At 42.3% G+C, this 17,149-nt stretch overlaps 1 protein-coding gene across 10 annotated transcripts in view; it reads left to right on the forward strand.

Annotated features, from left to right (window-relative positions):
* Nucleotides 1-12,441, forward strand: part of LOC117722373 (glutathione S-transferase-like) — a 41,848-nt gene extending 29,407 nt beyond the window's left edge. For 4 of the 10 annotated variants that reach the window (XM_076915205.1, XM_076915203.1, XM_076915202.1 and 1 more), the window contains 7 exons: nucleotides 261-324; nucleotides 3,029-3,093; nucleotides 3,260-3,311; nucleotides 4,717-4,849; nucleotides 6,759-6,900; nucleotides 9,902-10,033; nucleotides 11,918-12,441. In XM_076915205.1, the coding sequence (XP_076771320.1) occupies nucleotides 261-324; nucleotides 3,029-3,093; nucleotides 3,260-3,311; nucleotides 4,717-4,849; nucleotides 6,759-6,900; nucleotides 9,902-10,033; nucleotides 11,918-12,088 (759 nt within the window). In that variant the 3' untranslated portion in view covers nucleotides 12,089-12,441. Of the gene's footprint in view, nucleotides 1-260; nucleotides 325-802; nucleotides 2,586-3,028; nucleotides 3,094-3,259; nucleotides 3,312-4,716; nucleotides 4,850-6,758; nucleotides 6,901-9,901; nucleotides 10,034-11,917 lie in introns of those variants that run through there. The other 6 variants (XM_076915208.1, XM_076915207.1, XM_034521457.2 and 3 more) reach the window with 4 other exon arrangements.
* Nucleotides 12,442-17,149: the final 4,708 nt, after the last annotated feature.

Below are 17,149 nucleotides of genomic sequence, written 5' to 3' on the forward strand. Positions count from 1 at the left end.
CCTCTCCCCCTCTCCCCCTCTCCCCCTCCCCCTCTCTCCCTCTCACCTTCCCTCCCCTCCCCCTCCCCCTCTCCCTCTCCCTCTTCCCCAGAAAACCCCCCCTCCCTCTCTTGCTCTCTAGCTCTGCTGCTCCCTCTGCTTCAAACAGGCAGGCAAACAGCTCCCAACCACTTAGAAGTTTCACAATCTCATTTTTCTTTACAGCCAAGTAAGAGTCAATTGTGTGTGTGCACCTCCTCTTTCTTATCCATTTATCTTAGGTATTAGGTTGGTTTGACTTCTTAGCTACTGTGAAGAGACCTGTTACTCCCTTCTTAATCTACGGTAAGAAACAAACACATGGATGCACATGGAAGTGTCTGTGGAGTAGGATATAAATCCCTTTGTATTCATGCCCAGGACTAGTATAGCTGGGTCATATGGCTATTGGTTCTATTTCTAGGGTTTTGATTCCAAAGTGGCGGCTCTAGATTACACCCCCACCAACAGAGAGTGAGAGATCTGCTTTGAACACATTTGTGGCAGCATTGGTTGTCCTTTGTATTTCTGATGAGGGTCATTCAGACTGGGATGAGATAGACCCTTAAAGGAGTGTTAACTTGCATTTCCCTTGTAGCTAAGGATGCTGACCATTTTTTTTAAAAAATTGTTTATTAGTTATTTCTCTTTTATCTTTTCAGAACTGTCTACTCATTTCAATAGATTATCTTTATTTTTTAAATTTTTTTGTTTTGTTTTTGTTTTGCTCTCATATAACCTAGACACTATTCCTTGGCCAGATGAATACATAGAAAAGGTGGCCTCCCATTCTGTGGGCTACCTCTTTAGTTGCTTATGAGATCCCATTTGTTGATTGAGGTCTTATTTCTAAATGCCACTGAAGGCTTATTCAGAAAACCCTACTTGTGCCTGTAAGTTAAAACATACTGTCATATTTCCAAAGGTGAATGGCTAGGGAGCTGTCTTTAAACTTATGGCCAGCCACAGAATATATTATAAAAATACCATGTACTTGTGTGGAAACTGTTATATTCTGTCTCTGCCTTAACAGAAGAAGCACAGTTCTTGTTATCCAGAAATGAAGATGTCCTTTTAAAACTTTGTGTGTACATGTGCACATGTGCAGAAGTGTATATACCATAGTGTCATGTGGATGTCTGAGAATAACTCTTGGGAGTTGGTTCTTTCCTGATGTGTGGGATATGGGGATTGGATTCAATTCACCAAGTCTGACCCCATGTGCCCAACTACTGAGCAATCTCACCAACATCCTCTTTCCTCTAGCACTTTCAGGGTATCAGGTCTTACACTGAGATCCAGAAGGAGAGGAGAGGCCTTTGAAGTTACGTTCTGGCAGTGAACAGGGCTGTATTTGAGGCATGCCCTGAACATATGAGTAAGGCTGAATTTAAAAATAATGGTACAAGGAACATATATCAAGGTGGTGGCATGCATTAACTCAGATCAACAGTGACAAAGAGCATAAAGATGAAGAAACGTGAGATTTGGCAATGGAAGGAAAACAAATTGGAGTTTTAAAAAGAAATGTCCAGCTTGGCAAGGGAACACGGGTCAACTTAAAGCACTAGACAAATTTGTAAACAAAGTGGAGGCAGTCACTAAAGAAATGGACAAACTTAAAGGCAACCCTTCCACTATGCATGGGGATGACAGGAGCGGTATCTTTAAGAGTAAGAAATTACCTGCTAAAGACTCTAGAGCAGGGGTTCTCAATTTTCCTAAGGCAACTAGTGACCCCAACCATAAACTTATTTTGTTGCTCGGCTCGTTCATAACTAATTTTGCTACTGTTATAAATTGTGATGTGAATCTCTGTTGTTTTCCCAATGGTCTTTTCACCATTGTGAAAGCGGTTGTGACCCACAGATTGTAAAACACTGCTCTAGAGTATAGAAAGATGAACTCATTTGAAAGGAGGACAGTGGAAAAGAAGTTACTGCATTGGTTCTCTGCTGAAAAACCGCAACCCATGAGAGAAACACTTGAAACATATAATGTAAACATAATTCAAGACACAATGAATGAGAAAATTGAATAGTAGCCAAGGGTGGAGGAGTCTAACTGAACACAGAACACATCCAAAGGCCTTTTGGGAAGAAGATAAAATCCCGGACACCATGTCAATGTGAAGTTCAAAGAAAACACTTCTTTTTAGCATAAGCACATTCCCTCAATATTTGTGACATATTAATAATCACTATTTATCTGGAACTCAGCTTGTTGTGTGGTTCGCTTAAATCCATCATAACTCAAACATCAGGTCAATGCATTTGCTTCAGTCCTTCTTAGAAGGGGGAACAAAATACTCATAGGAGTATTTTGAGTATACAGAGACAAAGTGTGGAGCAGAGACTAAAGAAAAGGCCATCCAGAGACTGCCCCACCTGGGGATTCATCCTATATACAATCACCAAGCCCAGACATTATTGCAGATGCCAAAAAGTTCATGCTGACAGGAGCCTGATATAGCTGTCTCCTGAGAGATTCTGCCAGAGCCTAAAAAATACAGATGCAGATGCTCTCAGTCAACCATCTGACTGAGCATGGGAACCCTAATGGAGGAGGTAGGTATGGAAAGGACTGAAGGAACTTAACAGGTTTGCAACCCTACAGAAAAAACAGTAATACCAACCAACCACACCCCTCCCCCAGAGCTCCCAGGGACTAAAACACCAACCAAGGAGTACACATGGAGGGACCCATAATTCCAGCCACATATGTAGCACAGATGGCCTTGTTGGTCATCCATGGGAGGAGAGGTCGTTGGACTTGTGAAGGCCCCATGCCCCAGTGTAGGGGGATTCAAGGCCAGGGAAGTGGGAGTGGGTGGGTATGTCAAGGAACAACCTCATAGAAGCAAGGGGAGGGGGGAGGGGACAGAGGGTTTCCCGGGTGGGAGACTGGGGAAGGGGATAACATTTGAAATGGAAACAAAGAAAATATCTTAAAAAAAAAAAAAAAAGGTAGTATAATTCCCAGAACCTGTAATCTGGTTGTTGGATTTCAGAGTTCAAGTCACACTTGTCTTTGGGAATCAGAAAGAAGACCACACACTTCAGTTTAACAGTCCAGGTACTCAGAAATGCCCAGCAAGGAGCCATGTCCTGGTATCCATAAACTCCTGGCCTAACAGGAGAGTAGGTGTTTGAATCCTACTCAGCTTTCCCATGCCATCAACAGCAGCAACAATGAACCTGCTAAAAGCAGCATGGTCTTATTTCTTTGTCTCTTTCTTTAGTTTGAGGAGAAACTTTTTGAAACCCGTGAAGAATTTGAGAAGTTAATCCAAGGTAAGAGAAAACCCTGTCCACACTCAGTGTTGCCTGAGACCAACCTGAGATGGTCATTTGTTACTGTGGAAGCCCCCTTCTGCTCCTCTCTCTAGTATTCCAAGAGAGCAGTGGAAGTCATGTGGACAGTACCTACCAGGACCCTAGTTCTGTGTAAGGAAGGTAATACCTGAATCTTGCAAATAGGAGGAGCCCACCCCCAACTTTCCCCCTAATTTGAGGTGATACTTTCCACAGATGCTTCATGGCACTTCATGTATGTATGTACTTCCGTGTGTGTGTGTGTGTGTGTGTGTGTGTGTGTGTGTGTGTGTGTGTGTGTATTTTGGAGAGAGAGAGAAAAAGTTTTATAATCTAGGCTACAGAAACTCATTGTATAATTAAACATGACCTTGAACCCCCAATCTTCCTACCTTCACCTGGATGTTGGAATTACACTTGTATGTCACCACACACAGCTAACATTTTATACTGAATTCTTTCTTGTAAGGCAAGTTGTGTGGTTCAGCCTCCCTGTTAGATACTGAACGAGGATAGGATACTAGCCCTACACACCCAAGTTGACGGATTATAAATGGAAAAGTGTAGGGTAAGCCTTACTGTTGCTTTTATGAGAGAGTTGGGGGAGGGAGGAAGGCAGAAAGAAGAACAGAGAGACACACAGAAACGAGACAGAATTCTTTCTAATTAGATGACCATAGCCATCCTGCATTCCTTATCTCCCTGTGATTTCTTGGTTGGTTTGCTTTGCTACAGAGCATCTTGGGAAAGTTGAAGAAATAAGTAAAGCCCAAAGTAAAGAACTGTCCCCAGAGCAGAGCTTGCCTGTAGTGGTGTATACCCAACAAACTTCACGAGAGACTTTGAATTCAGAGTGAGGGTCATTAGTTATGTGTGCTCTGGCAAGCGATGGTGAGAGACAGAAAGATGTAAGCAGTGGTGTAGAACTTCAGGAAGCAACCAGAGGGACGAGGGGTAGGCAAGAATCCCAACTGGACTCAGAATTACATTGGAGGGTGCTATCACAGTTCAAAGGGTAAATGGTATCTGAATGAACAGCATAGCTATAGGGAAAGACACTAAGGAAGAAGAAGGGGAAAGATGGTCGGGAGGAATGCATTGTATCCACATGTATCCACATGTATCTACATGTATCCACATGTATCCAAAATGTCCCAAAATATCCAAAACTATTGATTCAAAATGTCAAGTATCACACTGTATACTGTTTATAGTATATAACTGTATATGGTTTGTAGATAAATGCATACATATTTCTTGTTCATTTCTAAAATTGATAAATGAGCCATGTGGTCCTATTTTATAGGGCCTTTAGGATGAAAGGAAATATAGTTACTTCTCTGAAGGCTGATAAGTAACCTAGCTGACTTTTGTGTATTTCAAGGTGGAACCCTGATGTATGAGCAAGTGCCCATGGTGGAAATCGATGGAATGAATTTGGTGCAGACCAGAGCCATCTTAAGATATGTAGCTGCCAAGTATGGCTTGTATGGAAGGAACCCAGAAGAACAAGCCTGGTATAAAGACACTTTGGTATTTAGAGCAAGAGACAAAGCAAAACAAAAACTGGCCACAACCGGAACACCAACAGTTAGCATCATTAGAAGCCACATTCCCAGTATAGATCTTGATAGGTTGATACAAAGCCTACTTTCATTCTAGACAGGAAGACTCTGTTGTAACAAGTGCTAAAGAGAAAAACTATCATTGTAGACCCCATTTCACAACATTTACCTTCAGCAAGAATTCATTTGGGAGGTTACTATAGTTTTAGTTTATTTTTCTAGTTGCATTTTGGCTTTCATTACAAGAGGGAGTTAGCTTTTTTTCTCATGATGCCAGGTTTGCCTCTACCAGGTGGGAATGGTAGACAAGAATAAGTCACAAGAACTCTGACTCATACATTTATTTCCAGGGAGGGGCTTACCTTACCTTGTAAACACAAGACTGAAAGTGATTATAGGAAAGTGCATATCAGGTCTGTCTTAGTTAGGGTTCTACTACTGTGAGCAGACACCATGACCAATGGAACTCTTATAAGGATAACATTTAATTGGGGCTGGCTTACAGGTTCAGAGGATCAGTCCATTATCAAGGTGAGAACATGGCAGCATCCAGGCAGGTATGGTCTTTATCTGAAGACTGTTAGAAGAAATCTGACTTCTAGACAGCTAGGACAAGGGTATTAAAGGCCATGTCCACATTGCCCCACCTACTCTATCCAAGGCCAGATCTCCAAATAGAGCCACTCTCTGGGCCAAGACTATAGAAACCATCACAAGGTATCTGCTTATATCAGCTGCCCCCTTCAGCCTCCAAGACAAAATCTCAATCTTTTGAGCATGATTGGTGGCCCTACCTCTAAACTCCAGGCTTGTCTCCTACCTGGAAGTTAAAGCAGCAGCTCTAAGCTGAAAATTCCTGTGTAGAATTTGATGAACACAGCTGGGGAACAAAATATCCCATGAATGATAGAGGAGGTGTATTTCAAATGGATCTGCCATGACATCATTTTATTTCAAAAACACATGTCTGAATATCCAAAAAATTGATGCAAAGCCAATTTTTAGAGTGATCTTCCCTTAAGCATTCAGTATAAATAACCCCAATTTAGTAGTCTTTGATAAATCTCTTCTTACTGTATATAAGGCAGAAGCAGCAAGAATTCACGACCATTTGGAGACACTAGGTACTATCTCAGGGTGAAGCTTCAGGACCTGTCGTTCAAAAAGATCAGAGATTTGTTTTAGATCAGGATAGAGACATATGTGAAATCTCAGGAGTTTCTTCACTGGGCTTTGGTGTCCATTTTTTTCATTCTTTCTGACAGAGTTGTGGGTAGCAGAAAATGAGGACCTCGTAGAGCAAACTCTGTGTTCTGTAAAATGCCATTCTCAGTAGTTGAGTCTCTTGGGTCCTTGCAGAGAGGTTTTGGACTAGACTGAGGACCCTAGATACCTCTTCTCCCACATGGACTTGAGTTGTGCTGTATTTAAACAGATAAATACCATAAACACCACAGTTACACAATGCATTACTTTACTGTTACTTTAAGCCTCTGTGTGAGCATATTGCATTTTATTAATGGTGTGGTTGCATAACTTATACGAACATAAGTGTAACTACTCACAAACCGTGGTTAGATAACTCTTAATCTGCGAGGGCAGGGTTTTGCCTCTTAGCCCCGGATCCTCCACGCTAAGCCTTCTGAGGACTGCCACCTATTTCAGGTTGAGCTTTGTTAACATCCTCAAGGAACTGCTTGCTGGTATAAACGCTTGAGTGGAGTTCATAAGACAATATTCTCTGGGGACTGATAACCAGGCAGATGAGATTAAGGCACTATGTAAATAAAATGTGTCACTGGTCCATACAATGTTCTTCCCTGTCTTGAGTGATTCTTTTAAATGTCCATCCTTTCTCTAGGATTGATATGTATGTAGAGGGCTTAAGGGACCTGAGCGACATGATCATGTACTTTCCACTCTCTCTGCCTGAAGAGAAGGAGATGAACCTTGAATACATCCTCGAACGAGCCAAGACAAGATTCTTCCCTGTTTATGAGAAGGTGAGCAATGACCTTTGGCTGTTGTGTGGCTCACATCAGAGAGAGAGAGAGAGAGAGAGAGAGAGAGAGAGAGAGAGAGAGAGAGAGAATCTAACGAAACAGAGCAGAACCTCTTTGGTGGATGGAAGATGGCAAACGCTCTGTGAAACTTGACCATCTTCCCTCACTTGGATGAAACAAACCTGCTGGCTTCCTTTCTCTGAGGTTTCCTCTTCCCTTCCTCATTTTCTCCATCTCTTCCTCTCTTTTTCTCTATTTTCCTTCCTTTCCCTCCTTTCTTCTTTTTCTTCCTCCCTTTCTTTTTTCCCTTTCTTCACTCCTTTTCCTTCTTACCTATCATACTCTCTTGTTTCTTCTCTCTTACTTCCCTCCTTCCCTACTCTTTCTGTTCTTCCTTCCTTTTTCCTTTCCTTCTTCTTCTCTTGTATCTATCTCTCTCCGTGTGTGTGTGTGTGTGTGTGTGTGTGTGTGTGTGTGTGCACATGTGCCCATGTGTGTAGGAGTGAGCAGATGAGCACACCTGGGAATGCACACAGACAAGGACATCAGGCATCCTCCTCTGTCATTCTCTACTTAGTCCTTTGAGGCAGGGGGTCATCCCTGAACCTAGATGCCTTCCTTTCACAGTCATGCTGGAAGCCAGCAAGCCTCAGTGATATTCTTCTCTACCCATGTCAAAGTTGGACTTAAAGGTGTTGGTGTAGTGGGTTGTCCTGATACTGCTTGTATTCTAATGCTAATATTGGTTCCTTAAGACCAAGTTGCTGGCATAGACCCAAGTGACACTGTGTGACCTTGCTGTTAAGTGATTTCTGACTGCTAAATAAAGATGTCAATACAATAGCTGGGTAGAATAGACATGTGGGTTTTAGGATTCCTGAGGTTGGCATTGGAGGAGAACCACAAGGCATAGAATAAGGTGAGTGGAGGAGAAGCCACCATGGGTTAGGTGAGTCAAGAAAATGTGGCCCTGAGGCCTGGCCAATTGGAGTTAAGAGCAGCCAGATGAAACATAGGAAGAAATAACATGAAATTATTTGTAGGAAATTAGATTCTAATAAAATAGTAGGCAGATATCTGCTCAGCCTTTGTGCTTCTTAAAGTTTATGGAGAGTAATAAACACTGTGTTTCTTTTATTCAGAAACTAAATCATCAAAGTGTGGTAGAAACCCTGGATTGGGATTAATACTTTCTACAACAGATCCCAGCTCCGGTCTTCAAGGGGACGCACTCTTAACTTTTGAGGCATCTTTCCAGCCTCTACTGAACTCTCCTGGATTATATTTTCTTCCTAAGGATTTTAAGTGTAACTCCAGTACTATTTGTGGTCCTGTGCCGTCAGTTACCTTATTTAAGTTTGAAGTCAAATAGTACCTTCTAAACCTGGGACCTGCCATCATTGGGTAGCAGGATGAACAGTAGCTCTCAAATGCTCCAGGTATCACCAGAGCTTCAGGAAGCGTATAAGTTTAGTAGGACCCAGGTACATTCATTATCACAAGTACAGGTGTCAGGGAAGGATAATGAAATATGACTCATACTTTGAATAAAAAGCCAGATGCATTTCCCAAACTTACCTGAATACTGGTTTGTTATCTTAGAATTGAAAGATTAGTACATACATTTACACGTATTAGTCACGAGCATGTATTTGTTACTGTGCGCTTATCATGAATTGCAGGTGCCCTACCATCTGAATCTATACTTTTCTCTTAATAATGTTTAGTAAGTATTTAGTCTTTTTGGTTCAAAAGATATCAAACTATAAATACTATATACTGCACACTGTCTCCACACAAATTTCTTTTAAAGGTATTCATCTTTAGTTAGCATCTAATTTAAGGTATTTTGTTTTCTAGTTTTAAAAATAGTATTGCCGGGCAGTGGCGGCACATGCCTTTAATCCCAGCACTTGGGAGGCAGAGGTAGGTGGATTTCTGAGTTTGAGGCCAGCCTGGTCTACAGAGTGAGTTCCAGGACAGCCAAGGCTACACAGAGAAACCCTGTCTCTAAAGAAAAACCAACAAAAAAAAGTACCAATAGCACAGATGTTTAACACCAGTATTTTCCCAGCTCCTGTGTGTGTGTGTGTGTGTGTGTGTGTGTGTGTGTGTGTGTGTGTGGTCTTATGGCAGTGATGGGGATAAAGCCCAGGGCTTCACTCAGGCAATGCTATATCCTAGAACACTGCTATCTCAATTTCCCCCATACTACCATGAAGCACAGAAGCTTCTGTTATGGCTGAAAGTAGTAACAGAATCAATATAATACTTCTAACAACATCAATAATAATGAGAATCATTTCTACTTAGGGCAAAGGATAGGGCCATATGCACTATGCCAACTCATTAATTCCAAGAAATGGGTACTGATATTGTTCCACTTATAAATGAGAAACCATAACTTAGAAGAACCCGACCAATGGCGTATACCTGATGAATAATAGTCAACACTCGCCTGTACAGCTCTACAGATATTGCTCACACATCCAAGTCTGTAATAGAGAACAAATTTGGGGGCCAGAATATATAGAATTCTAGCCTATTCCATTTTTTATTTTTGCATTCAATAATTTTAAACCCACATGACACATAATTTACAGCTGTGTTAGAAAAAACTTAGCGAAAAAGTGGATTTGTGTCCCTCTGAGGACACTCTCCTTGTACACAGAGAGCCTTCTAAAGACGACACACCTAAGGTAATAGCCCATAGATGGGGTGAGGACAATATCACTACAAGTCAAGAAGAGTCCCCAGACTAGGATGCTGCAGAACTCACAGGGTGGGTGCAAGGATTTCCTGTGCTGACTGGATGGTTTAAACTAAGGAGAAAGAACAAGACACACAAGATAGGACATAAGCTCATGATACTAGCTGGAGGCAAAGAACAGATTAGCAACTAAGGTCTAACTTCTTAAAGATTTTCTTCTGAACACCAGTTTAATTTACATCCTGAGAGTGGCCCTCATGTTCTGCTTCCTCCATCACAACCACCATGCAGGCCCTAAGAGACCACGGGCAAGATTTTCTTGTGGGCAATCGGCTGAGCTGGGCTGATGTACAGCTCCTTGAAGTCATCTTAATGGCTGAAGAATGTGAAGCCGGTGTTCTCTCCGGCTTCCCTCTGTTACAGGTAATGCATCTAACAGCTCCTGGGACTTCAGAGAGAATGAACGCATGTTTTTGATTTATTTCTTCACTCGGATGTACTTTATTATTTAGGAAGTCACTTTCATCTTTATGCCACAACCTGTGCTAGAATATATAAAGATGCCACTAGTAAACACATCTAGTCCAGAAAACAGGCACACAGGCAGGTACCTTCCATGTAATGTACTAAGTTAAAAATACGGGAAAACATCTAAGGGCCACCTTGACCATTCTCAGGAACCCGAGGGAAGCTTCTTGCTGGAATTGGATCTCCCTGCCTTTGCATGGGATGTGGCAGAAGCTTAATAAAGCTGTTTCCTAAACTGATGCAGCAGTGAGCACCTGAAGGTACAGCTTCCTAAGATGATGCAGCGGTGGTGGCGCACGCCTTTAATCCCAGCACTTGGGAGGCAGAGGCAGGTGGATTTCTGAGTTCGAGACCAGCCTGGTCTACAGAGTGATTTCCAGGACAGCCAAGGCTATACAGAGAAACCCTGTCTCGAAAAACCAAAAAAAAAAAAAAAAAAAAAAAAAAAAAAAAAAAAAATTATGCAGCGGTGCACACCTGTAGTTGCTCTTTCTTAAGCTGATCCCGTGGTACATACCAGCACTTGGAGTACTGTATACGCTGAGGCAGGAGGGTCATGTTCACGGGACATAGCCCTTATGTAACAACAACAGTGCCCACTTTTGAAGCTTATCATATACCTTCCATTGCACCAAGAACCACTCACTCACTCATTCATTAACTCATCCTCAAAGTAAACAGGTAGGACTCAGGGAGTTAGGAAACTTCTCCATTGTGAGTTGGACTGAGACTCAAACTTTAATCTGGTTTACAACTCTCAACTTTATCATTGCAAAACTAAACTCAAAACATTTGAGATTTGTTACAATTCTGAAGCCACAATTTTTTCCAGTTTATTTTACAGTATTAGAATTAGTATTTAGAATTGCTATTTGTTTGTTTCAGTTTTTTTTTTCAATGATGCCCATTTTATATTTCTGGAAAAATTCCTGATAATATACTGATAACTGAGGTTATTTTAAGTAGTGAAAGCCAGAAGCATTTAATACCTGAGTGATAGCTACATAAATGAGAAAGCTTCCACTGTATATATTTACACAGCCCCCTAAAGCTGTTCTTCACATAACAACATGAAAAACACTAAGAGAACAAGTTTAAGAAATAAGCCTAAGCAGCCTAAGAAAATGAGAACTCACCTTACTGTGGCCCTCACCGTGATGCTCTGATGTTTGCTTTTATAGCTCGTACATCAACAGCATCATCACAGGTACGGGCTTTTACACATTTAAGATGTTAGGATGTAATTCCTAAAATGAGATAAATCGGTTATAGCTTATGGTTATAGTTACTCCTATTGTCAATAATATTCAACCTATTACCACTTGGCAATAATATACAATGTTAAGACCATTATCTTTCCCCTTTCTCACAGTACAGAATTCACATTTCAGTATGTGTTTCTTTTAAAGTGTGCACACTTACACACACACACACACACACACACACACACATACTCCCACACTCAAACACACGTACTCACATATGCATAGAAACATGTTTACACACGCACACTCATACACAACCCACACACACACCCATACAAGAGGCCAGGTCAGGGGGTCACATCCCCCTGAGCAGGAGTTACAGGTGAATTTTGAGTCACCTGGTGATGGTCACTGAATTCAGGTCTTCTAGAAGAATGAGTAGCTATCTTAACCACTGAGCCATATCTCCAGGGAACACAAATTTCTACAATTTTTTTCTCATTGTAACAACATGCCCCTTTCTGTTTATTTTGCTATGCTCTCTTTTAATGGACTGTGGCCTTTTACCTTGTAGGACTTCAAGGTGAGAATCAGTCAGATCCCTACAATTAACAGATTCCTCCAGCCTGGGAGCCAGAGGAAGCTGCCGCTGGATGAGCAGTCCATTGGGACTGCAAAGGACATCTTCAAATTTGAACGAGGCATGTTTCTTAAAAACATGAGCACCATAGTAGCTGAGTATTAACAGTGACAGAGGGTGAAGTACTCAGTCAGCGTATTGGGTAACTTCACGCTGCAGTTATAAAAAATATAGTTAGTAAGTATATTGGGTAACTTCACACTGCCTTTCTATCAATGACCAGAGAAACATCCTGAAGTTAGGAATAAATGTTAGTAATGTAGTATGTTAGCAATGTTAGAATATTAGTAATGAAAACATTGTATGTGTAAAGAAATAAACTACTAGAATCTTGTCAATAAACTAGAAGAGCCAACTGCTGTTTGAAATAAGACACTGAAAAGACTGAATCCAGAAAACCCAAGGAGTCCTCTGCTTTCTGTATGGTCCTAGAATAAACTTGTATGTAGTAAGTGAAAGTCAAGGAGTTTTTATTACATTTTGTGAGTGTGTGTGTGTGTGTGTGTGTGTGTGTGTGTGTGTACACTTGTGCTGCTGTGGCACATGTGTTGGGGTCAAAGAACACCTCTCCTCATACCATATAGTTCTGGGGATTGACCTCAGGTCATCAGGTTTTGCGGCAAGCAACCTCACCTGCTGAACCATCTTGCTCACTATCAAAGGTTAAACATCAAAACTCAACACACACACACATACACACACACACACACACACACACACACACACGCGCATGCACACCCACGCACACATGAACGCAAGCACACATGCAGGATCACCCACTTTCACTGCCTTTTTGTGAAAGTTCAGGATGCAGCATAGCTTCCAGCAGCTTCTAAAAGTCTCCATCAATGGGGCATCTTAAAGATACAGCAAGTGTTTCTACAATCAATCCCACAACTCACCTTGGTTTCAGTGTCAATCACAGTGTGAACAGAAGCCACTGTCAACCTTTCCTGTTGCCAAGGAATCAAGCAGAACACATGCCGTTTCTAGCATGGTTGTTTTTCAGAATGGCCTGGCATTGCTGGAATCACGGGGGATTTATCTTTCCTTTTTAAAAGGGGATCATTGAAAGCACACTAAAGAAGTTTTCATGGGTTTGTTATTTGGTTTCTTAATAGGTTTGCTTTCTTCCTTCCTCAATTCCTCATGGCTCAAAGGTTAACATCCTGCTGGCACTTACAAGCAGAGTAAGTACTCCTGCCTCCCAGGCCAGCAGATAGAGCTCTCCTCCCCTTTTCATGTTAACAAGGAGCACAGTGTGAAGAACTGAAATTGTGAGTCTAGTGTCCTGGAGGGCAAACTAGCCATTAATACTCCTCCCCCCAAATAGGGATGAGAAACTGAGTTTTCAAGAGACAGGTTTCCCAGAGACCATAGCAGACAGTAGAAAGTAGGCAGGGATCTCCAGTTTAGGAATCTGGTCTCTAAACTGCCTTGGACATTACAAGTTATAACTCCTCTTCAAATGGAGTAGTGATCTTATCGGGGGTGAGACTGGGAGATGCTCCTAAGAATTCTGGAGATCTGGTGTAAACAACACTCCCTTGACATCCTTTTCTCTAATAATGAACATCTTAAAGCCAAAATGAATGACTGAATTCTTAGAAAAGACACAGAAATGAATGAGAAGGCTTAGATTGAGATGAATTTTATTTGAACACTGGGTACATTCTGTCAGGATGCTGATGTGCTGAGAATAGAATTTGTCTATGAAAACACACCTCACCTCCAACAATACAAACAAAACCCCTAATGTACAAAGTGACATAGAACTCATTAACACTCCCTGGGGTCCACTCCAGGAATTTCATTGTCTTACAGGTTGCAATTTAACTTAAACTTATTCCAGTCGTAAGTGTTTAGAATTGTCAAAAGTAAAAAATAACAAGGGCCTAATTTCCATGTAAAAAGTGAGGCAAAGCAAATGAGCACGTAGCAATTCATTAAAGAACAGGATTAACAAATTGAAACATGTAAAAATTGTGCTTTACGTTTAAGAAAAAAAAGTTTTCAATATTATGGTTAAAAAAAGAACCTGCTCCACCAGGCACAGTAGCATGCTGGGAGTTTGGCTAGGTACCTAGCTCAATGGCAGAATGTTTGTCTGGCATGCACACACACACACACACACACACACACACACACACACACACACTACTGCCCCAGGGCTCTGACTAAGGGAAAAGCATCAAGACTTCCCACATCTCTAAGAGATCCAAGAGAGAGACCAGTAGGGAGCCCGGCTTGTAACTTCCCAGCCTTGCCCACCTCCAGGCCATGGACTCTCAGGGCTGAATCTCAAATTCATCCACCTGCTTCCAGCCATTGTCCTTCTTGAGTGTGGGTACTCTTGTGAACCCATAGCTTCATTGCAGTCAGCTCCTGATTCAAGTCTCTGTCTTCCTGATTATGTTCCACTACCATAGCTGGGAAACATTAAGTCTACCTGTAAGGCTGGCTCACTTAACCCTTCATTGACCTTGGGGCAAGAACCACAGACTCCCCTTACAGGCTGATGTGAGTGCAGGTGATATTTCTGAAGAGACACTCTTTGCACAGAGTACATGTGTTCCAGGTTTTAAGGTGTGTCATTATTTGTTTATCATGTGTGTCCCTGTGTGAGTTTGTACACATGAGTGAACTTCGTCTTGGAGTTCAAAGGAGGTCATCAGATGCCCTGGTGTTAGAGTCACAGGCGGTTGTGAGCTGCCCAGTCCAACATGAGTACTGGAAACAGGGCTCAGGTTCTTCACTGAGCTCTCCCAGTCCTCCCTCCACCCTTTGCATTTCATTTCACTTTATTTACAAACATGCCTTGATCGCTAACTCCAGGAAGACTTTGCACATGTTCACTCATCTGCCTGGAACAGTCGCTTACTGTGCTTGTTCCTGCTTTTCCCAAGATCCCAGCTGGGACCCTGCCTCCCCTGGACATCCGTCCTTAGATCCAGTGTCCCACAGATGCCTGTCCTCTTGGGGCTCTTCCCCATCTGCTTCTCCCTGCCCTGTTGTACTGCAGACAAGCCTGGGTCTACAACCTTTCTAAAATTGCTTCAAAGATACTGCTCAACAAACACTAGTTGAGTGGAAGGGGCTTAAATATGCTTCATAGAATGTCCAGATGACAGGTTTACCCCACATCGGTTGGCTTCTTGGTGTACTGAAAACACCAAGTAACAAAGAATATTATTACTGCATAATTAATATTTGTCTTAAAATGTGCTTTTAATTTTAATTGACACACAGTAATTACACATATTTATGGGGTAGAGTGTGGCATTTCAGTATCTCATATTTAATATTTAATATTTAATATTTAATAAGCAGATTAGGGTAATTGGCATAGCCACTTCCTCATTTTACTTTTTCCACTGGGGCCACCCTAAATCCTGTACACTAGCTACTGAAGAACGTAGCGTAGGTGACCACCACAGCTATTCCACTATTCTGTGGGACACTACACATTGTCCCTCCTGTACATCAATCCTGTACACTATGTAGCCCCTAACTTCTCCCTCTTCACATCATTTCCAGGCTTTGGTAAGTTTTTAGCTTCCACACACAAGAGAGCACATGGGATTTGTCTTTCTGTGCCTAGAACAACTAATGTTTCCTGAACGCTCAGTACGTTCCAGGCACTATCCTGGTACTCCAATCCATCATGGAAGTAACAATGTGAGCCAGACATTTCTAGTGTCCTTTTGTAAAAATGGAGAAACTGGACCACAGAGCATTTGAGGAATGCACCTGGTTTGACACAGCTACTAAGCCTTGGTACAAGGGAGGCCGAGGTATATGGTATGACTTCTTCCTACATAGTAGTACATGGGACTTCCTGTGCGATCCTCAAAGGGCAGAAGAGAATGGGTCACAGGTGATGGTGCACTGTGGTCACAAGATGTGGGGAGACTCGGAAGAAGAACCCACCATGGAGATCTCAAGCCCACCACTCACACTGCTCGTTCACCTTGTTTAACCGGATACCTCAGTTCTCAGGGGTGGGATCACATAGGTGCCACCAGTGAGACCTGATTTTGAATTCTTGGCTGTGTGTGGTTTGGACATTGCTTGCCTTCTCTGTGCCTTAGTTTCCTCACCTGGGAAATACTTACAGTGATGGCACTGCCCTCATAAAATCTTGTGTGGTAACTGACAGGGTGATGTGGAGTCACGTGCCTGTAGAAATTGTTCTACAAGCACGTGATTTCACATTACCCTGTTATTATTACTTTCAAAAAATAAACCTTTTCCATTTGTTTTATTATTATTATTATTATTATTATTATTATTATTATTATTATTATTATTTTAGTTACTTAGCTACTTTCTACCCCCACACAGGAGTGTCTCACTATGCAGTGCTAGGTGGTCTGGAACTCATTTTGTAGAATACTGTGGCCACAAACTTAGAGATTCACCCACCTAGGGTGGAAAAGATGTGACTCCTGGTAGGTCAGCCACTATCTAGACCCCATACCCAAGAGTATTTAACACAAATTGGACTCTTTGGGGGAAGGACACAGAGAGAAAGAGAGAGGGGGGAAGAGGGAGGGGGAGGGGGAGGGGGAGGGGGAGGGGGAGGGGGAGGGGGAGGGGGAGGGGGAGGGAGAGGGAGAGGGAGAGGGAGAGGGAGAGGGAGAGGGAGAGGGAGAGGGAGAGGGAGAGGGAGAGGGAGAGGGAGAGGGAGAGGGAGAGGGAGAGGGAGAGGGAGAGGGAGAGGGAGAGGGAGAGGGAGAGGGAGAGGGAGAGGGAGAGGGAGAGGGAGAGGGAGAGGGAGAGAGACTGAACAAAAGATCAGGTTGTTGGTAGGGAAGTAGGTTGGTAGGGGAGGATGGGAAGAATATGTTAAAAAACATGAAATTCTCAAAGAATTCATAAAAACATTATTAAAAAATGACCAATCAATTTAACAAGCAGTCTCACTTTTGGGGACATGGGGAAAGGGGGGTGTGGCCTATGCATCCAGCAGCTAGAGAGCGATTCCTTATCTCCTTGGTGCTATCTTCTGTTGCTTCTTGGGCAATTGAAGGCAGGGACTCAATGGAATCTTTCTCACCACTGGAGGTGCTTTAACTGTTGCATGAGTCACACCAAAATGTCACTGACAAACACTTAATTTTATCCCAGGGCTCCATTATAATGAATAGTGAATTACTATGGGTT

This window comes from Arvicanthis niloticus, chromosome 17 (assembly GCF_011762505.2).
Source record: "Arvicanthis niloticus isolate mArvNil1 chromosome 17, mArvNil1.pat.X, whole genome shotgun sequence".
Taxonomy (NCBI): domain Eukaryota; kingdom Metazoa; phylum Chordata; class Mammalia; order Rodentia; family Muridae; genus Arvicanthis; species Arvicanthis niloticus.